The sequence below is a fragment of the Mustela nivalis genome, assembly GCF_964662115.1.
Source record: "Mustela nivalis genome assembly, chromosome: 20".
Taxonomy (NCBI): domain Eukaryota; kingdom Metazoa; phylum Chordata; class Mammalia; order Carnivora; family Mustelidae; genus Mustela; species Mustela nivalis.
The window spans coordinates 28,565,388-28,579,795 of record NC_139039.1 but is presented as its reverse complement, the minus strand read 5'-3'; the positions used below and the strand labels follow the sequence as shown (position 1 = coordinate 28,579,795).

General features: G+C 39.4%; 1 protein-coding gene across 5 annotated transcripts in view; it reads left to right on the top strand.

The window, feature by feature from the left end:
• TENM3 (teneurin transmembrane protein 3) overlaps positions 1–14,408 on the top strand; it is a 2,451,411-nt gene that overhangs the window by 2,399,344 nt on the left and 37,659 nt on the right. For 4 of the 5 annotated variants that reach the window (XM_082715814.1, XM_082715812.1, XM_082715813.1 and 1 more), the window contains 4 exons: positions 3,075–3,324; positions 4,155–4,175; positions 12,776–13,008; positions 14,109–14,263. In XM_082715814.1, the coding sequence (XP_082571940.1) occupies positions 3,075–3,324; positions 4,155–4,175; positions 12,776–13,008; positions 14,109–14,263 (659 nt within the window). The remainder of the gene's footprint in view (positions 1–3,074; positions 3,325–4,154; positions 4,176–12,775; positions 13,009–14,108; positions 14,264–14,408) is intronic. The other variant, XM_082715816.1, reaches the window with a different exon arrangement.

Genomic DNA, 14,408 nt, shown 5'->3' with positions numbered 1-14,408 from the left:
TCTGAACATCGGGTTGCCATTCAGTGAGTGTGCCCGAAGGTTTGGGAGCAGAGCCCATAGCTAGTGCCACATGCAGCACACGCTTGGGAAAAGCGAGACTCCTAACCAAGAAGGACGCTCCATATGTTATCCCTAATCATCAGCGGGGTCTGAAGCCGTGCTTTTCCGTCTGTCATGTTGGGAACACCAGGCACAGTCACAGGCTTTCAAAATGCAAAGCCACATGCCCAATGTGCCCCTGGCTGCTCCCGATTAAATGATGTGAAATGATATTTCACACAATTTGACATATTGCTAGATTCCTTCAGAATTTCTTTATAAACCAAACCAGGGGAACCTCTCTAGAAACATTTTAGCTATTGTGAGAATATAGGGTCAAGTTCAGAGCCCCAGGATTTTGCCAAGAGATTATGAGCTGGTAGGGGGTCAACAGGCAGAGAGCTCCAGAAAGCCCATGCCGTAAACCCACTTTGTAACAATGGTGAATTACACTGTTACAATACCCAAAACTGAGTTTAGAATTCAGGTGGATTTGAGAAATTTAGATACTCTGTCTGTCTCTCTCTTTCTCTCTCTCTCTCTGTCTCTCACACACACACACACACACACACACACACACACACACACCCTCTACCAGGATAATATATAGTTTGCTTTTATTAAAATATCAGGTCAGCTGTAGAAGCTAGGCTACCCCAAATTCTGTCCTCCACAAATTGCTATAAATTATAAAATATATGTTGTTTTAAAAATGGGAGGTAACCTAATTCAGGGGGTAAACTGCTTGTGATTTCAAATTTTATCCAAGAACCGTTTGACAAGGAGTGGCTTCTCAAAGTGACATGTGTCTAATTGACTAAACAAAGTGATTTGTAATCGTGACAAGTGGGGTGAGCTATGAAACGTATTAAAGATGAAGAGAAGGCCGAAATGGAGACAGTGACAGGTGTTTGCAGGCCTGGAACGTGCAAGTAAATATTCTAACGCTCGTCTTTTTCTTCTGTCATAATAGAGGAGAATCATGAAGGACCAATTGTTTAAAATAATGACTGAATACATCAGGCTGAGCAGAACAGTAGGCTGGCTTGTAGCATTCTTGCATGAAACTTACAGACCTGGCCCTTCCAGGAAAATAGAGTTCCATAATTGTCAAATAACATAATCGCAGAAAGAAGGATCTTAGGTAACATTAATGTATTCTTTGAAGATTCAAGGCAAAAGGCTTTTCACGTGTTCGGTCCAGCCTTATTTGGCTTATTTTTCTTTAAATTTGATCTTCTCTGATTTCTTTATGTAAATTTTCTGTGATTATTACATCACTCAAAAAGCATTTCAAAGTAATCATAGAATCCACCTAAAAATGTGCTAAGCTATAAGAAGAACATAATCATTCTGATCTCTTCTTCATTTTAAAATTATCCCGAAGTGGGAGGAAAAAAATGCATTCTTGAGTTTCCTGTTTGTACTTTCATGGATTAATTCTTTTAACTGTGTAGCTGCTAAAAAGTATAAGCATTGGCTTGAAGAACTGCTTTGAAATAGAGAACATTCAATAAATATATAATACGTACAACTCTGAAGTCCAAGCAACAGACGGTTTATACAGATAATAGCCCTCTGCAAAGTGTCATGAAATACAGTGACAGCTAACCATCCAGGGTAACTCAGGCCAGAAGGAAACCACTGATCTGCTCTCTAGATAATAATGGAGAGTGAATAAAATTAGAATCACAACTCAAATCCAGTTTCTAACTATGAAAATATTTACTATTCTTCTGGGATTTTTTTTTTCCTCAGATTTTCATTGAGGACCCTAATGGCGCAAACTGACATTGTGTCTTAAGTAGGATTGGCACTTGCATGCCTAAAAGCAGAATTCTCCTTAAATAATAAGTTGCCCTTCCATAACAGCTTTGCTATGTTTGGAATTTTTAATGACTGCGTGTGTATGCGTCTTCGTGTCGGTTACGAGTATAACCAAGAAGAACGTTCTTTGGCAGCATAATAGTATATAGGGGGTTTGACACTCACTGTCTAAATTTATTTTCTATAAAGTAATTTTTACATTTTTAAATTCAGTGATACACTCAGAAGGAAGAAATTCGTATTGCTGGTGCACATTTTTGTTGGTTGGATTAATTCATAATAGTATAACATCGTTAAGCAATTGGAAAACTTATTATTCCCTGAAGAACATGTAGAATGGTTCTCAAATTTGGTTGCACATTAGGGTCATCTGGAGATTTAGGTTTTTTGTTTTTTTTATTTTAAGATGTTATTTATTGGGGCACCTGGTTTGCTCAGGCTATTGGGCATCTGCCTTCAGCTCAGGTCAGGTTCCCCGGATCCTGGGATCCAGCCCAGGCTCCCTGCTCAGCAGGAACCTGCTTCTCCCTCTCCCTCTGCTGTTCTCCTTGCTTGTGCTCTCTTGCTCTCTCTGTCAAATAAATAAAATCTTTTAAAAATTTTTTTTTCATTTATTTACTTGACAGAGAGAGAGAGAGTGCACACGCAAGTGGGGCGGGGGCAGAGGAAGCAGGCGTAGCAGACTCCTCACTGAGCAGGGAGCCTGACATGGAGCTTGATCCCAGGACCCTGAGATCATGACCTGACCCAAAGGAAGACACCCAACTGCCTAAGCCATCCAGGCACACTATCTGGAATGTTTTCCTAAAAGTCTGCCCTCAGACCAGTTAAATCAGGAGCTCTCAGGATGAGATCCAAGCATCAGTGGAACAGACCCAGTCTGTCCCACTGTGTAGCCAAGTTTGAGAACCACCGATGTCGACAATTTGGGCTTTTAATTTTGCTGATTAGTCCTCTGTTTCTTTCACCAGCCCTCCCTTACATGCATAACAGACAGCACTTTTCATATATATCCTTTGTGTTTTGCCAAATGATATTTTACACCAGGTTAAATAAATAGAGTTCTTGTTCTTTCCGAGAGAACTTGAAGTAAATGTTCCCAGTCTATATCCACAAAGCACTGAATTATAGTTACACCTAGAGTGAGCATGTTTACTTTTCATCTTTCTGCTTTGTATTACAAGAACAATGCATTTTGTGTCTTCCAGGCATACTGTACAAGGGCAATGGGGAAAACCAGTTCATCTCCCAACAGCCTCCGGTTGTCAGTAGCATCATGGGAAATGGCCGGAGGCGCAGCATCTCATGCCCCAGTTGCAATGGTCAGGCCGATGGTAATAAATTGTTGGCCCCGGTTGCATTAGCTTGCGGGATCGATGGCAGCCTGTATGTAGGGGATTTCAACTATGTTCGGCGAATATTCCCTTCTGGAAATGTAACAAGTGTTTTAGAACTAAGGTATGTCTTTCCTTAATTTGTTTTTTTTTTTTTTTTTAAGATTTTATCTTTTAAGTAATCTCTGCACCCAGCATGGGGCTTGAACTTACAACCCAGGGATCAAGACTTGTGTGGTCCTCCACCTGAGCCAGACGGGCAGCCCCTTAATTTGGGATTGTTACCAAAGCTGAGCCTGCCTTTATAAGAAAAAGTGTTTAGTCTAATAGACCAATTTATTTATTTAAGTATACCTTCCCAATGTTTAAAATTCTTCCTGAAAAAAAGTCAGATTCTTGGTTAAAGTCAGGAAAAGCACAACATATATATTCTGTGCCATAAATGTATACAGGAATGTAAAGGCACCCAACATAGAAAATGTCTTACTGATTTCAGGGCATTTTCTGTGCTCCAATAGGAGAGAACTATGACTTTTAAACTCCTTTAGTTCTTCAGAATACTTCTTGATATAGGTTGTTACTCTTTTATGTCACATGGGTTGAAATTAAGAGAGAATATTTCCCTACAGTATCAGGACATAAGAGTAAGGCAATAACTTTCCATTAGAATATTGGATCTTCAAGTTGGGTTAAACCGTTAGCCATAATACCAAAAGTTAAAGTTACAAATTGTTGCTTTGCCTTGTTCATTTAAGTGCGATTATTAAAATCATCCTATTCTGTTAATTATTTGATAAGCCTTGGCTTACGAAATTCCTTTCCAGTGTTATTTCTGCTTAAGTTGGCAATTTTCCATTCAAATAATTAAAATCTCAGTATGCAACTCATTATATTTTAGAAACTTTTTCTAACTGTGCTTTTTTTCCCCCCACCTTTTTATCTGCTTCCACCAAGAAATAAAGATTTTAGACATAGGTAAGCATCTTCCTAAAAGGTTACTGTGTATTTTCAAATGTCCTTTTTACATGTTGATGTGACTCTCTGACATTATTTTCTAAGAACATTTCATCATGAGAGAGGAAACTCAGTATCACAGAACATCTAAGGAATGAAAACTGCTTAAATGAACCATTCATATGTAGCATGTTGCAAATTCCATTATGCAACATAATCTGAAAAGCTATTTTCAAGTTAGTTAATAAAATAAATTTTGTCACCAAAAAAAAAAAATTATAAGGAACATGTCCATAGAACAAATATATTTCTAAACATCAGTAACTGGCTCACATCATCTAAGCCATATTGAACAGAACAAAATTTGAAGCAGAGTAGGAGACTTCAAGACATTTAGTTTGGTTTATTGGGCCCAAAGCTTATTCAATTGGGGAGATTCTGTTTAAGAAAAAGAATCTGAAAAATGTTTTACTGTGGCAAATTTTTAAAAATGTAAGATCATGTGATCATGTTCCCTGGGACCTCACTGGGCTTGCAAGGAACCGTAGGAAGGAAACCTAATACTTAGGCTTTGTTAACTTCCTGGTAAATTTCATCACCGTGGTCATTTATATTTTCCCAAGTTGAGAGAGTCACTAGATTTGCGTTTTAAGAAGTAATGTTTTCATGGACACCATTATGAAGGAAAAGACTTTCTTCCAAGTTTAGGATGAGAACAGTTGAAACAAGTGTGTGAGCTCAGAAGTTTTTCAGATTCTACTTGCAGTGTGTCCTTAGGTAGAGAAGGCAAAGCAAAAGCTGTGTATAGAGTGTTTTGACTGAAAAACTTCCCACAGGGCAACAGAAAAGGAAAAAAAAGTAATATATTTTAAAGTAAAGCTCACCAAAAAAGCTAGACTTGTTGCACCTGCTGGATCTCATTTGGCCAGTAAAGGATCTAATGAAATGATATGGGGTAGAAAAATTAGAAATAGTTTATGTGACATCCTTGAGATGAGCACATCAGCATTACCCACTGGAACAATGTTGCAGAGATTGACAAGGAGGGAATAAGAGACAAGGTTCCGCCAGAAGATGAGAAGCTGTTGCATATCCGTATGACCAGGCATGGCCCCAGGACCTTTCCCCGAGATGCCCTATTGAGTTTGTGCTGAATGAGATGCCCTATGGAGCTTGTGCTCTCAGCTAATAGCTCGTCACGTGCTAAGATTAACAGTAAATTTCTCCAGACTGCTGAGCACACGAAGCTCTGCTATTAGAATCCACAGCAAAATATCAAAATTGTTCTGGCCTCGTTTTCTTGGTAACTGTGGAGGAAAGAGGGAAGACAGACCCGTGCATACACCAATTAAATGTGAAAATGCTGTAGGCCATACAGAAAGAATGATCAAAGCAGCTCCCTTTTAACAAACCAGCCCATCACCTGCCAGGCTTGGTGCCAGACATTTTATATACTTTATTGAAGATCCAAACAATAGTCCTTCGAGGTTCCAGATGAGGTCACTGAAACTCAAGGAAGCTTTGGGGAGGGGGAAGCATTTTTTCCCCAAGACACATAACTAAGAAGTGGGGAACAGGGATTTGAACCACTCTGAACAGCGTGTTCATTGCACGACACCGCGCAGTTTTTTATGTGTCCAAATGGCTAGAATTCTGTGGGATAATTCCCTGGGTACACAAAAAGCTAGATTTATTTCACAATCATTGGACAAATTACTTAGAGCTATAATCTCTCTCCCTGGGGGGAAAAAAAAAACTACATTGATTAGAGGTTAGAGCTCCATTATTATTAACAATACTTTCTAATATGAGCTCTTTATGTACTAATTCCTGCTGTCGGGCAGTGATACTCACTATGCTCCCTCTCTCATGACCCTCCTTAACCTTTCTCCCCCGCACGTTATCCTGGCTAAGTGTGAGCTCCTGCATTTCCTTTTGCTCCATGCATGTAAAACGCACTGTTTGGGTTTTATATTGATATTCATGCTCGTTAAATCAGTGTTGACTGATCACTTTCCATGTACTAGGCAGTTTGACAAATAATAATGTAAGAAAATCCATGCTCTCAGAACTAAACAATCTAGTAGGGGAAACAAGATATATAAGTAACAAACTAAGTAACATTATCAGTATCCTGCTTTGGCACTTTGTTATGTCCAGGGCTTATACTGTGAGAGGAATTCTGTGAGGGAAAAAGATTACTGGGGATGGGGGTGTGATAAGTGAAAAGTCTCTGGAAGGTGATATTTGACCTAGGTCTGAAAATGAAGTCTGCTTAAACAGAGCAACAGGAAGAAAGGCGTTGGGAGGCAGTTGTGAAGAAAGAATACAGAACAAGGGACGTTACTGGGGTTTGTGAAAGGCATGAGCAAGACGTGTTCTAAGAGGAGTCAGATTTACCTGGGTGGACCAGGGGATCCATGTGGGAAATAGTAAGAGATACAGGTAAAAAGTCAGGGTAGGGTCAGATTGCTTAGGGCCTTGAGTGCTCTAAGGAATCGCTCTTCTGTCCTGTAGGACAACAGATATAGTGGACAGCCATTTTCTGACCTTGAACAAGATGGCGGCATACTCAAAATGGCCCTCGAGGAAGATGAGTCTGATACCAGTGTTCAGGATGACTTGAGGTTGGGTTAGAAAGCTGTTGCCTGAAACCATGAGATGCTAGGTACCTGAAAGAGTATGGCTAGCAAGGAAGGAAACCCACCCATAATATAAAGGAAGGCAGAGAATGAACATACTATATAAGGGTGATGAAGAAGAGGATGATAAAAAAGAGAGGACAAAAATAGGGATTCCATTTGCTCAATAACTAATTAATCAAAATGGACTTCACAAAGGCAAAATATGTCAACTCACTGGAGCTTCTCTATTTTGATTAAAAAAATAAAATTCTTTCCAGGTGCTTCTTCCTATTTGCCTATGTTCTCTTCCTCGTCGTAGTTGATAGGATACTGTTGGCTTTCTCTTTATCCCCACTGTGCTGGCTAGCATCAAAGTCATGAGGGGCTTAGGAACAGATGATAGGAGGAAAAAGATATTGAAAATACATCTAAATATACAAAAATGAACAGTGTAGGCAGTTAATGATTAAGTAATATATAAAAATGCATGATTCTGGTCATTTACTAGTTTTGTATACTATTAAAGAGTCTCATGAATTGGACTAATGGGGGACATAATTAATGAAAATATTAAATAACAAAATAAATATAAAAACACATAGTCTTTTTATTTTAAAATCCAGAGTATTCTGTCATACCAAATATAATAAGTGCTGCCAGCATATCATATCAAATAAAAGTCTCAAGCTATACTTGAATGAACGGATATAAATACTAATCAATCAACACACAAAATTTTTTACATAAAAGGAAGCTTCTGAAAGCCTTAAAATTTTAAAGATCTCTTAGCTATGCTAAATATCTCCCCTGTAGGTTTATAGTATGAGTTTGCTAACAAACTCCTTTTGTAGGTAATAAATTTTAGCTCATCTCTGTTCCAATTCTCTAAAATTCCAAAATAAAGGAACTTAAATTAATTAAGCAATGCCAGTTAAGAGGCCATAAAATATGTGAGCCTAAAAGTCAACTTTGTGAATTTTATATTACCAATTAAGAGATCAAGGAAAATGCCGATCACAGGTCTGTGAACTTGAATCAATTAAAGTTTAAATACAAGATTATAAAAGCTTGATTCAGCACTTCTTATTGACTTCATATTTAAAAACCAAACAGACACATATTTAAAAATCAAACCACATCCCAAAGCCCTGCTTGCAAGTATAAAAAGTTTCAGACCCCAGAAAAGAGGCATTTTATTGTTATCCATAAATATGATTTATGCTTTTCTGTGTTCTAAGGGCTCTGGCACAATTTCCAATAAAAAGATGAAAGTGCTAATGACATCTCTTCTATAGCTTGTTCTTTGCAAATATCTCTCTAGTCTACGAAAGCTGAATGATGACAGAATGAATAACTTATCTAGTCTGTGTTTACAGCTGGATATGTGTCCATGGAGAAGTTCGCTTGGGAATCACGGTCATCTGGGCAGGGCAGGGTCAGTCTTCCGAGGAGCGGGTTACTAAAGGTTTTTATCTTGCTTTGATTTTGCCATCCTTAGTCAAAACCTCAGTGTTATCCTAAGCCTCTCTGAAATGAACATCTCAATCAGTTGTAGAAGAGGACCATGGTGCTTCTCCTGGTGAGCAGAGATTCCCACAAACCATCCATGCTCCAGCCCTCGGTCACTGTAGCCTCCCGTTTTCCACAAGAGACCTTTGACTGACCTGAGAACTCACCATCGATTTGTGCTCGCACACCAGCCTCTCGAGGGCTTTGGCTTTTCAGGAAGCCAGAGCGCAAGTACTAGCCCACTGTCAGAAAGCTCTGCTTATATCGGGGTCCTTGAACCCCAGATCCATCCCATATATTGTCAGAGCTTTTCTGCGTGCGGTCAGCTGAAAGTTTCCAAGTTTTCGTGCTTTGGTACTGATCCCTCTTTTCATTTAGAAGGAGCTGGGCTCTCAGAAGCAGCTGTCACCCACCACGCTAGGCTGCATGGTTCTCATTCCCCACCATTCTGTGGGGGGATATTTCCAGAGGTAAACTCTCTTCTCCAAGACCGCATACTCCTCCACATTTGTTATTCTGGACAATGGAGTTGTGTGCAAAATTAGAGCTTTCTTTTGGCAGACATATGTTGCTTGATTGAGACATCCCTGCGTCTTCAAAGAAGGAGATGTTTCAGGATGGGAAATGGCAAATATAAGCCCCACTTTGGACATTCTCTTATTACTATCCCACTGGAGTAAAGATGACGTCAGTAAAAGCAAATCTTAGGACTTGAATGTCCGGGTTTTTTTGGACTCGTGTCCTATAGCTCAAGCAGCCACCTCAAAAATCTGCTGTTTTATTCTCAAAATGAGGGACATCATGAAAAATCACGTGTAATTTTTTTATACCATTCTTTAAGATTTTATTTCTTTGGGAGAGAGTGCACACAAGCCTATGGCAGGAGGGGCAGAGGGAGAGAGAGAATCTCAAGCAGACTTCCTGCTGAGCACAGAGCTCCATGCTGGGCTCGATCTCACGACCCTAAGATCATGACCTGAGCTGAAATCAAGAGTCAGATGCTTAACCAACTGAGCCATCATTCTTCATCAGGGTCCTGAAGTTTTTATTCTTTGTTGTAAAGCCATGATTTATATAGTTAGAACAGCTTGGTATTAAAATTTTCCCTTGTACACTATTAAATAAAAAAGGCAAGGTGCAGAACAGCTTTTGTGCCAAAGTACGTATGTGTCTATAAATAGGTACCTATTTATAGCATAATAAAAAATATAAAAGGATATATGCTTTTTTATCAAGGAATATTAGAGATAAGAAAGGGCAAGGGAGAATTCTTTCCCTTTTCATTTTGTACAGTTCTGCACAGTTTATAAGTGGGTTAAACAGATGGGAAGATCATGATCTGAGCTTTGGGTTGTTTTTGTATGTCTTTGGATTGAAAAATTGAATTAATATTCTTTATTTTTGAAACTGTCTCCCGGAAGTTGCTCTTGAAGGATTTTTCCACAAATAGCCTTTCAACAGATATTTTAGAAAAGATTCGTAAAGAGGGTGAAAAGGACTTCATGATTAAGTCCCCCTATCCTGGGCTTGGATGTCATTCAAATGAGTAATTTGGCATATTACCCTCCACTTGAAAAATTACTCAATATTCCCAGAGTACCCCAAACAAGGTCTTTGTCCTTGAGCCAAACCATATGCATTTGGAGACCAAGTCATCTGGCTTTGAAAATTCAGAGGAACGATTGATGATATTACTTCAACACTGAGAAAAAAGAGACCCCAGCTTGCTCTCCTGAAGATGGTGCATTTCCACCCTTTGTGCATGTGAAAGAAAGAGAGACTTCTTGATCCTATTTTCTTGAAAATGACCTTGTGGCTTTATAAAGGTATTTCATATGAATACCTAACTCCGACTGAATTTACATTGGGTTGCATTATTCATTTGCCTTTATCATCATTACTCTAGAAGCAATTCCAAGTGGGTGTTTAAAGAAGAGGTCTGCGTTGTTTTAATAGTTCAGGATCTTATAAGCGTAACAGCAGGACCAAGGAAACCAGTGTGAACGTCTCCAAGTTTATATAGTCGTTTTTTCCCTAGGAACATTTTCAGAAAGCCAGTCAGGGTGGAAGCGGTGAACAGTCAGTCTCGCGCTTCTCTGCCATAGGGAGGTCCAAGGCAAAAGACGGCGGTGTGAGAGGGGGCAGGACAGAACCAAGTGTGCAGAATAGCTAACGCTCTCTGAGTATGTATTATGTACTAGACACTGTTCTAAGCATCGCACCTGTATTAGCGGCTGTAACCCTGTCAGCATCCCATGAAATGTGTATTATTGTTATCATCACACCGTTAGTGAGTGAAGAAGCTGGGATTCAGACCCTGACAGTCTGGTCCAGAGGTCATGTTCATAGATTTACAACCAGCAAGGAAACAAAGTGTGTGTGTGTGTGTGTGTGTGTGTGTGTGTGTGTGTGTGTGTTTTCATAACCAGCTCTCTGGCTATTTATAATTAGTATATAATTGGGGAGATCAGAAGAGACTAGCGAAGTCTCTCCAGTGTCACGTCTCTCAAAATAGACCCAGTTGGAATGAGTCGCAACCCTGTCACCAACCGTAGATCGGAAAGACCAGCCCTGTCCATATCGGGCTGTTTGTAGGGGGAAAATAACCTCTTAAAGTTGCCCTGAAGGTTATATTGATATGTTGTAGCTTTTTGCTTCATTACCAAGTAACAATCTACCACATTATGGAACCCAGTATTTCTGTGCCTTTAAAATTTCAGGCATCAATTTAGAAAAGTGACATAACAACACGGCAAGGTGATCATTTGGTAAAACCCAGTATGTCTGAAATGGTTTTACCTCAGATGACTTGTATCTCTTTGAGGCCTTTGTTTCACTGTTCACCCTTTTATACATGTTACCCCACTCAAGACTTCTAGCTCAAATATGTCTCTTGTCACCAAAAAATATTGAAGAGTAGAAAGGAGACCCGAAACCTGAAGGTATTCAAGGCTGTGTGTGTCTCAGTGTTTCCCTGTAAATCCACATCATAGCCATAGGCCTTTTCAGATTTCCAGAAGATTCCATGCAGATTCCATATGTGACCATCCAGCTGGGCGGCCACCAATGTGAGGCCCACTAGAGAAACCTAGAACTTGCTATTTTAACAGCAGACTCTCACAGGGGCCCCAAAGTACATGTATTCACCACTTAAGAGGAAGGGCATTAAGTAGTGGGAATTGTCTCATTAGAACCTAATAGTAATGAGAAGACTACTACATCATTTTTTAGAATCAACACTTTCATATAATTCAACTTTCACTACATCTTTTAGATATTCACATATAAAATAAATGGAAAAGTGTATGTGTGTGTGTGCACGCGAGTGTGCACATGTGTAGAGAGAGTAAGAAAGAGTGAGTTAGTAAAATCAAGTTTATCGTCAAGGTAATGTGGAATCTGTTGGATTCTTATCTGTTGATGTCTTTATGGGGACACCAAATTATTTAACTCTTTTTAGAATTTTTTTCCAGAAGGCATTATTTGCACCATGTACAAAATTACATTAATCCTAAGAATGTGGTGTTGCGTGTTTATCAAGAGATTAACTTTCTAATTCCAACTAAATGTCATAATTCACTCATTGCTTGATGATGTCCGTCTTACCACTCTTTACAGGCAGGGGGACATAACATATTTCACAGCTGCATTACTTGGAATGTATAAAATTGAGGCGCTGTGTTTTGTGAACAAATGCCTCCATCTCACCAAATTCAGAGACAGGTCTCAGAGCAGCTTCACTTACAGCTTTACAAGTAGAACTGATGGGTCGCCATTCCAGCTCACAGCACGAGGCCCCCGACTGAGACAGCCCCCTCCACATGAGTGACCTTATTTTAGTATTTCACCCTCTAGTTCGAGACAAAAGTAACTGCATCAGATCACCGTTCTGGATGACGATAGAGCAACCAGGACAGACAGCTCACAGATACTACCTTGCAACCGATCCAGACACAGGACAGACCACTCCACATTTTGTCAGGGGCAGATGTCTGTGGGATTTGGATTTGTAGCAAAACAAGAGACCTCCCTGTGCTAAGGACTGAGGGAAATCAGTGGTACCTTCTCCTTCACTAGAGTCAGAGGCACCCTTCCCATGGAATCAACCTTATGTCTGTCACTCGAGGGCACTTTATTAATGGCTTTTCATTGAACCAAAAGGGTTTAGAGAACTTGCTTCTCTCTCCATTTTAGGCTAAAAGCATCTTGCCTTCCAAAGGGAATTATTTTCAAGATGGCCGCTCTAATAAATTTAATAATTAAATCCTCCGCGACAGGCAAGGGAGGAACAGAGTCCTCAGAGCTCGCTTCCAACTCTTCTCATTCATTCTTTGAAGTCGTTCTTAAATATGCTGTTCATTTTCCAGTCTTTAATAACAGTTTATAATCAGTTCCTCATGATCTGTTTTGTTTTGCTCTTGAGTCTCCCCCTGCGTTAGGGGTAACCGTCTTGTGATGTTTACGTATGATCCTTTCCTTTTTTTACAGCAGCAACCCAGCTCACAGATACTACCTGGCAACCGATCCAGTCACAGGAGATTTGTATGTTTCTGACACTAACACCCGCAGAATTTATCGCCCAAAGTCACTTACGGGTACAAAAGATTTGACTAAAAATGCTGAAGTCGTCGCTGGGACCGGGGAGCAGTGCCTTCCGTTCGACGAAGCCAGATGTGGAGATGGGGGGAAGGCCATTGAAGCAACCCTCATGAGTCCCAAAGGTACTGGCATTTACCAGTTTGAAGATTTCTTTTTATTAAAAAAATAATAATAATACAGAAAACCCAGTTAGTGCCTGATTGTGTCTAATGCTGAGTCTAACGGTTTACGCTCAACTGTGTTCTAGAAAGCGGTTTCACATCCCGTGTTTTGAAAAGCCATGTAGTGTGAAACTGCTAGAATCCTAAGTTGATTTTACAGTAAATATTGAGTTCGTGGCATTTTTTTTATCATTCCATTTTTTTTTTTTTCACCTTTCCAAAGAAGAAAGCAACGGGTCCATATTATTCAGGTCACATCCTGTTAAACTTCAAGGAAGTGTCCAGATTCTTTCATTGTCCTGGAATCTCTTTGTCAGGAATGAGTCCCAGACCTCTGTAAATACCATCACTAAGCAACGCTATTAGTCCTCACCCAGTTCGGAGCTATTAAACTTTTGTTTCTATGCCATGGGAAAAAATGCTTGCTGGGAGGAATTTCTGGAGGTAACAAGAGCTAAAATTCTATGTGATAAAGGTTTCTAGCTTTTAAACCAGTTGGGACTGACTCCTTGCTCATGTATTATGCCATTCATTACAATGTTTTTTGGTTTGGGGCTTTTTTTTGTTTTGTTTTTCATTATAGCTGGCAACTGTTATGTGAATAAGGACTGGGAAAAAGCATTTGTTGTACTGAATTATTCATAATAGCAAATTTCATTGTAACAAGGTCAATGAAACACTAACCTTGGCTCAGATCTATTTTTGTTAGAATACAGTTATTCTAAGTTCAGAGTAAGAGAATTTGACCTGTTTCGGTAATTGATAGACAACAATATTATACAGAAGTTACAATTTTATATTTAAGATACAGGGAGCACCTATGTGATTCATACACCAAGTAGAGATTCTTACAAATTTCGGTTATTTCCTTACTACATTTTATGTAGATGTGTGTTACAAATGCCTCTGTTGGGTTTTTCCTAATGTATTTGCAATCTACAATCTGACCTGCTACCTATCACCTATATTATCCCTGGGGTTGAACATTGAATTTGATCATGAGCCCAAAAAAATGCATCCCATTTGAAAAAAATTGGTCACGCTTACTTCTCTTGGAAAAGGAATGGCGATTGATAAGAATGGATTGATCTACTTTGTTGACGGAACCATGATCAGAAAAGTTGATCAAAATGGAATCATATCAACTCTCCTGGGCTCCAACGATCTGACTTCAGCCAGACCTTTAACTTGTGACACCAGCATGCACATCAGCCAGGTAGCTAAAATCTTAAGCTGCATTGTTTGTTTCCTTTCTAGGCGTCTCGGTTGACTAAGTCAGTAGTCTGGGATGGCCCCGTAATAAACTGCATATATACCATGTGTGGCATTTGTGGTATTAGAGCTGTTCCGTTTAAATGTAT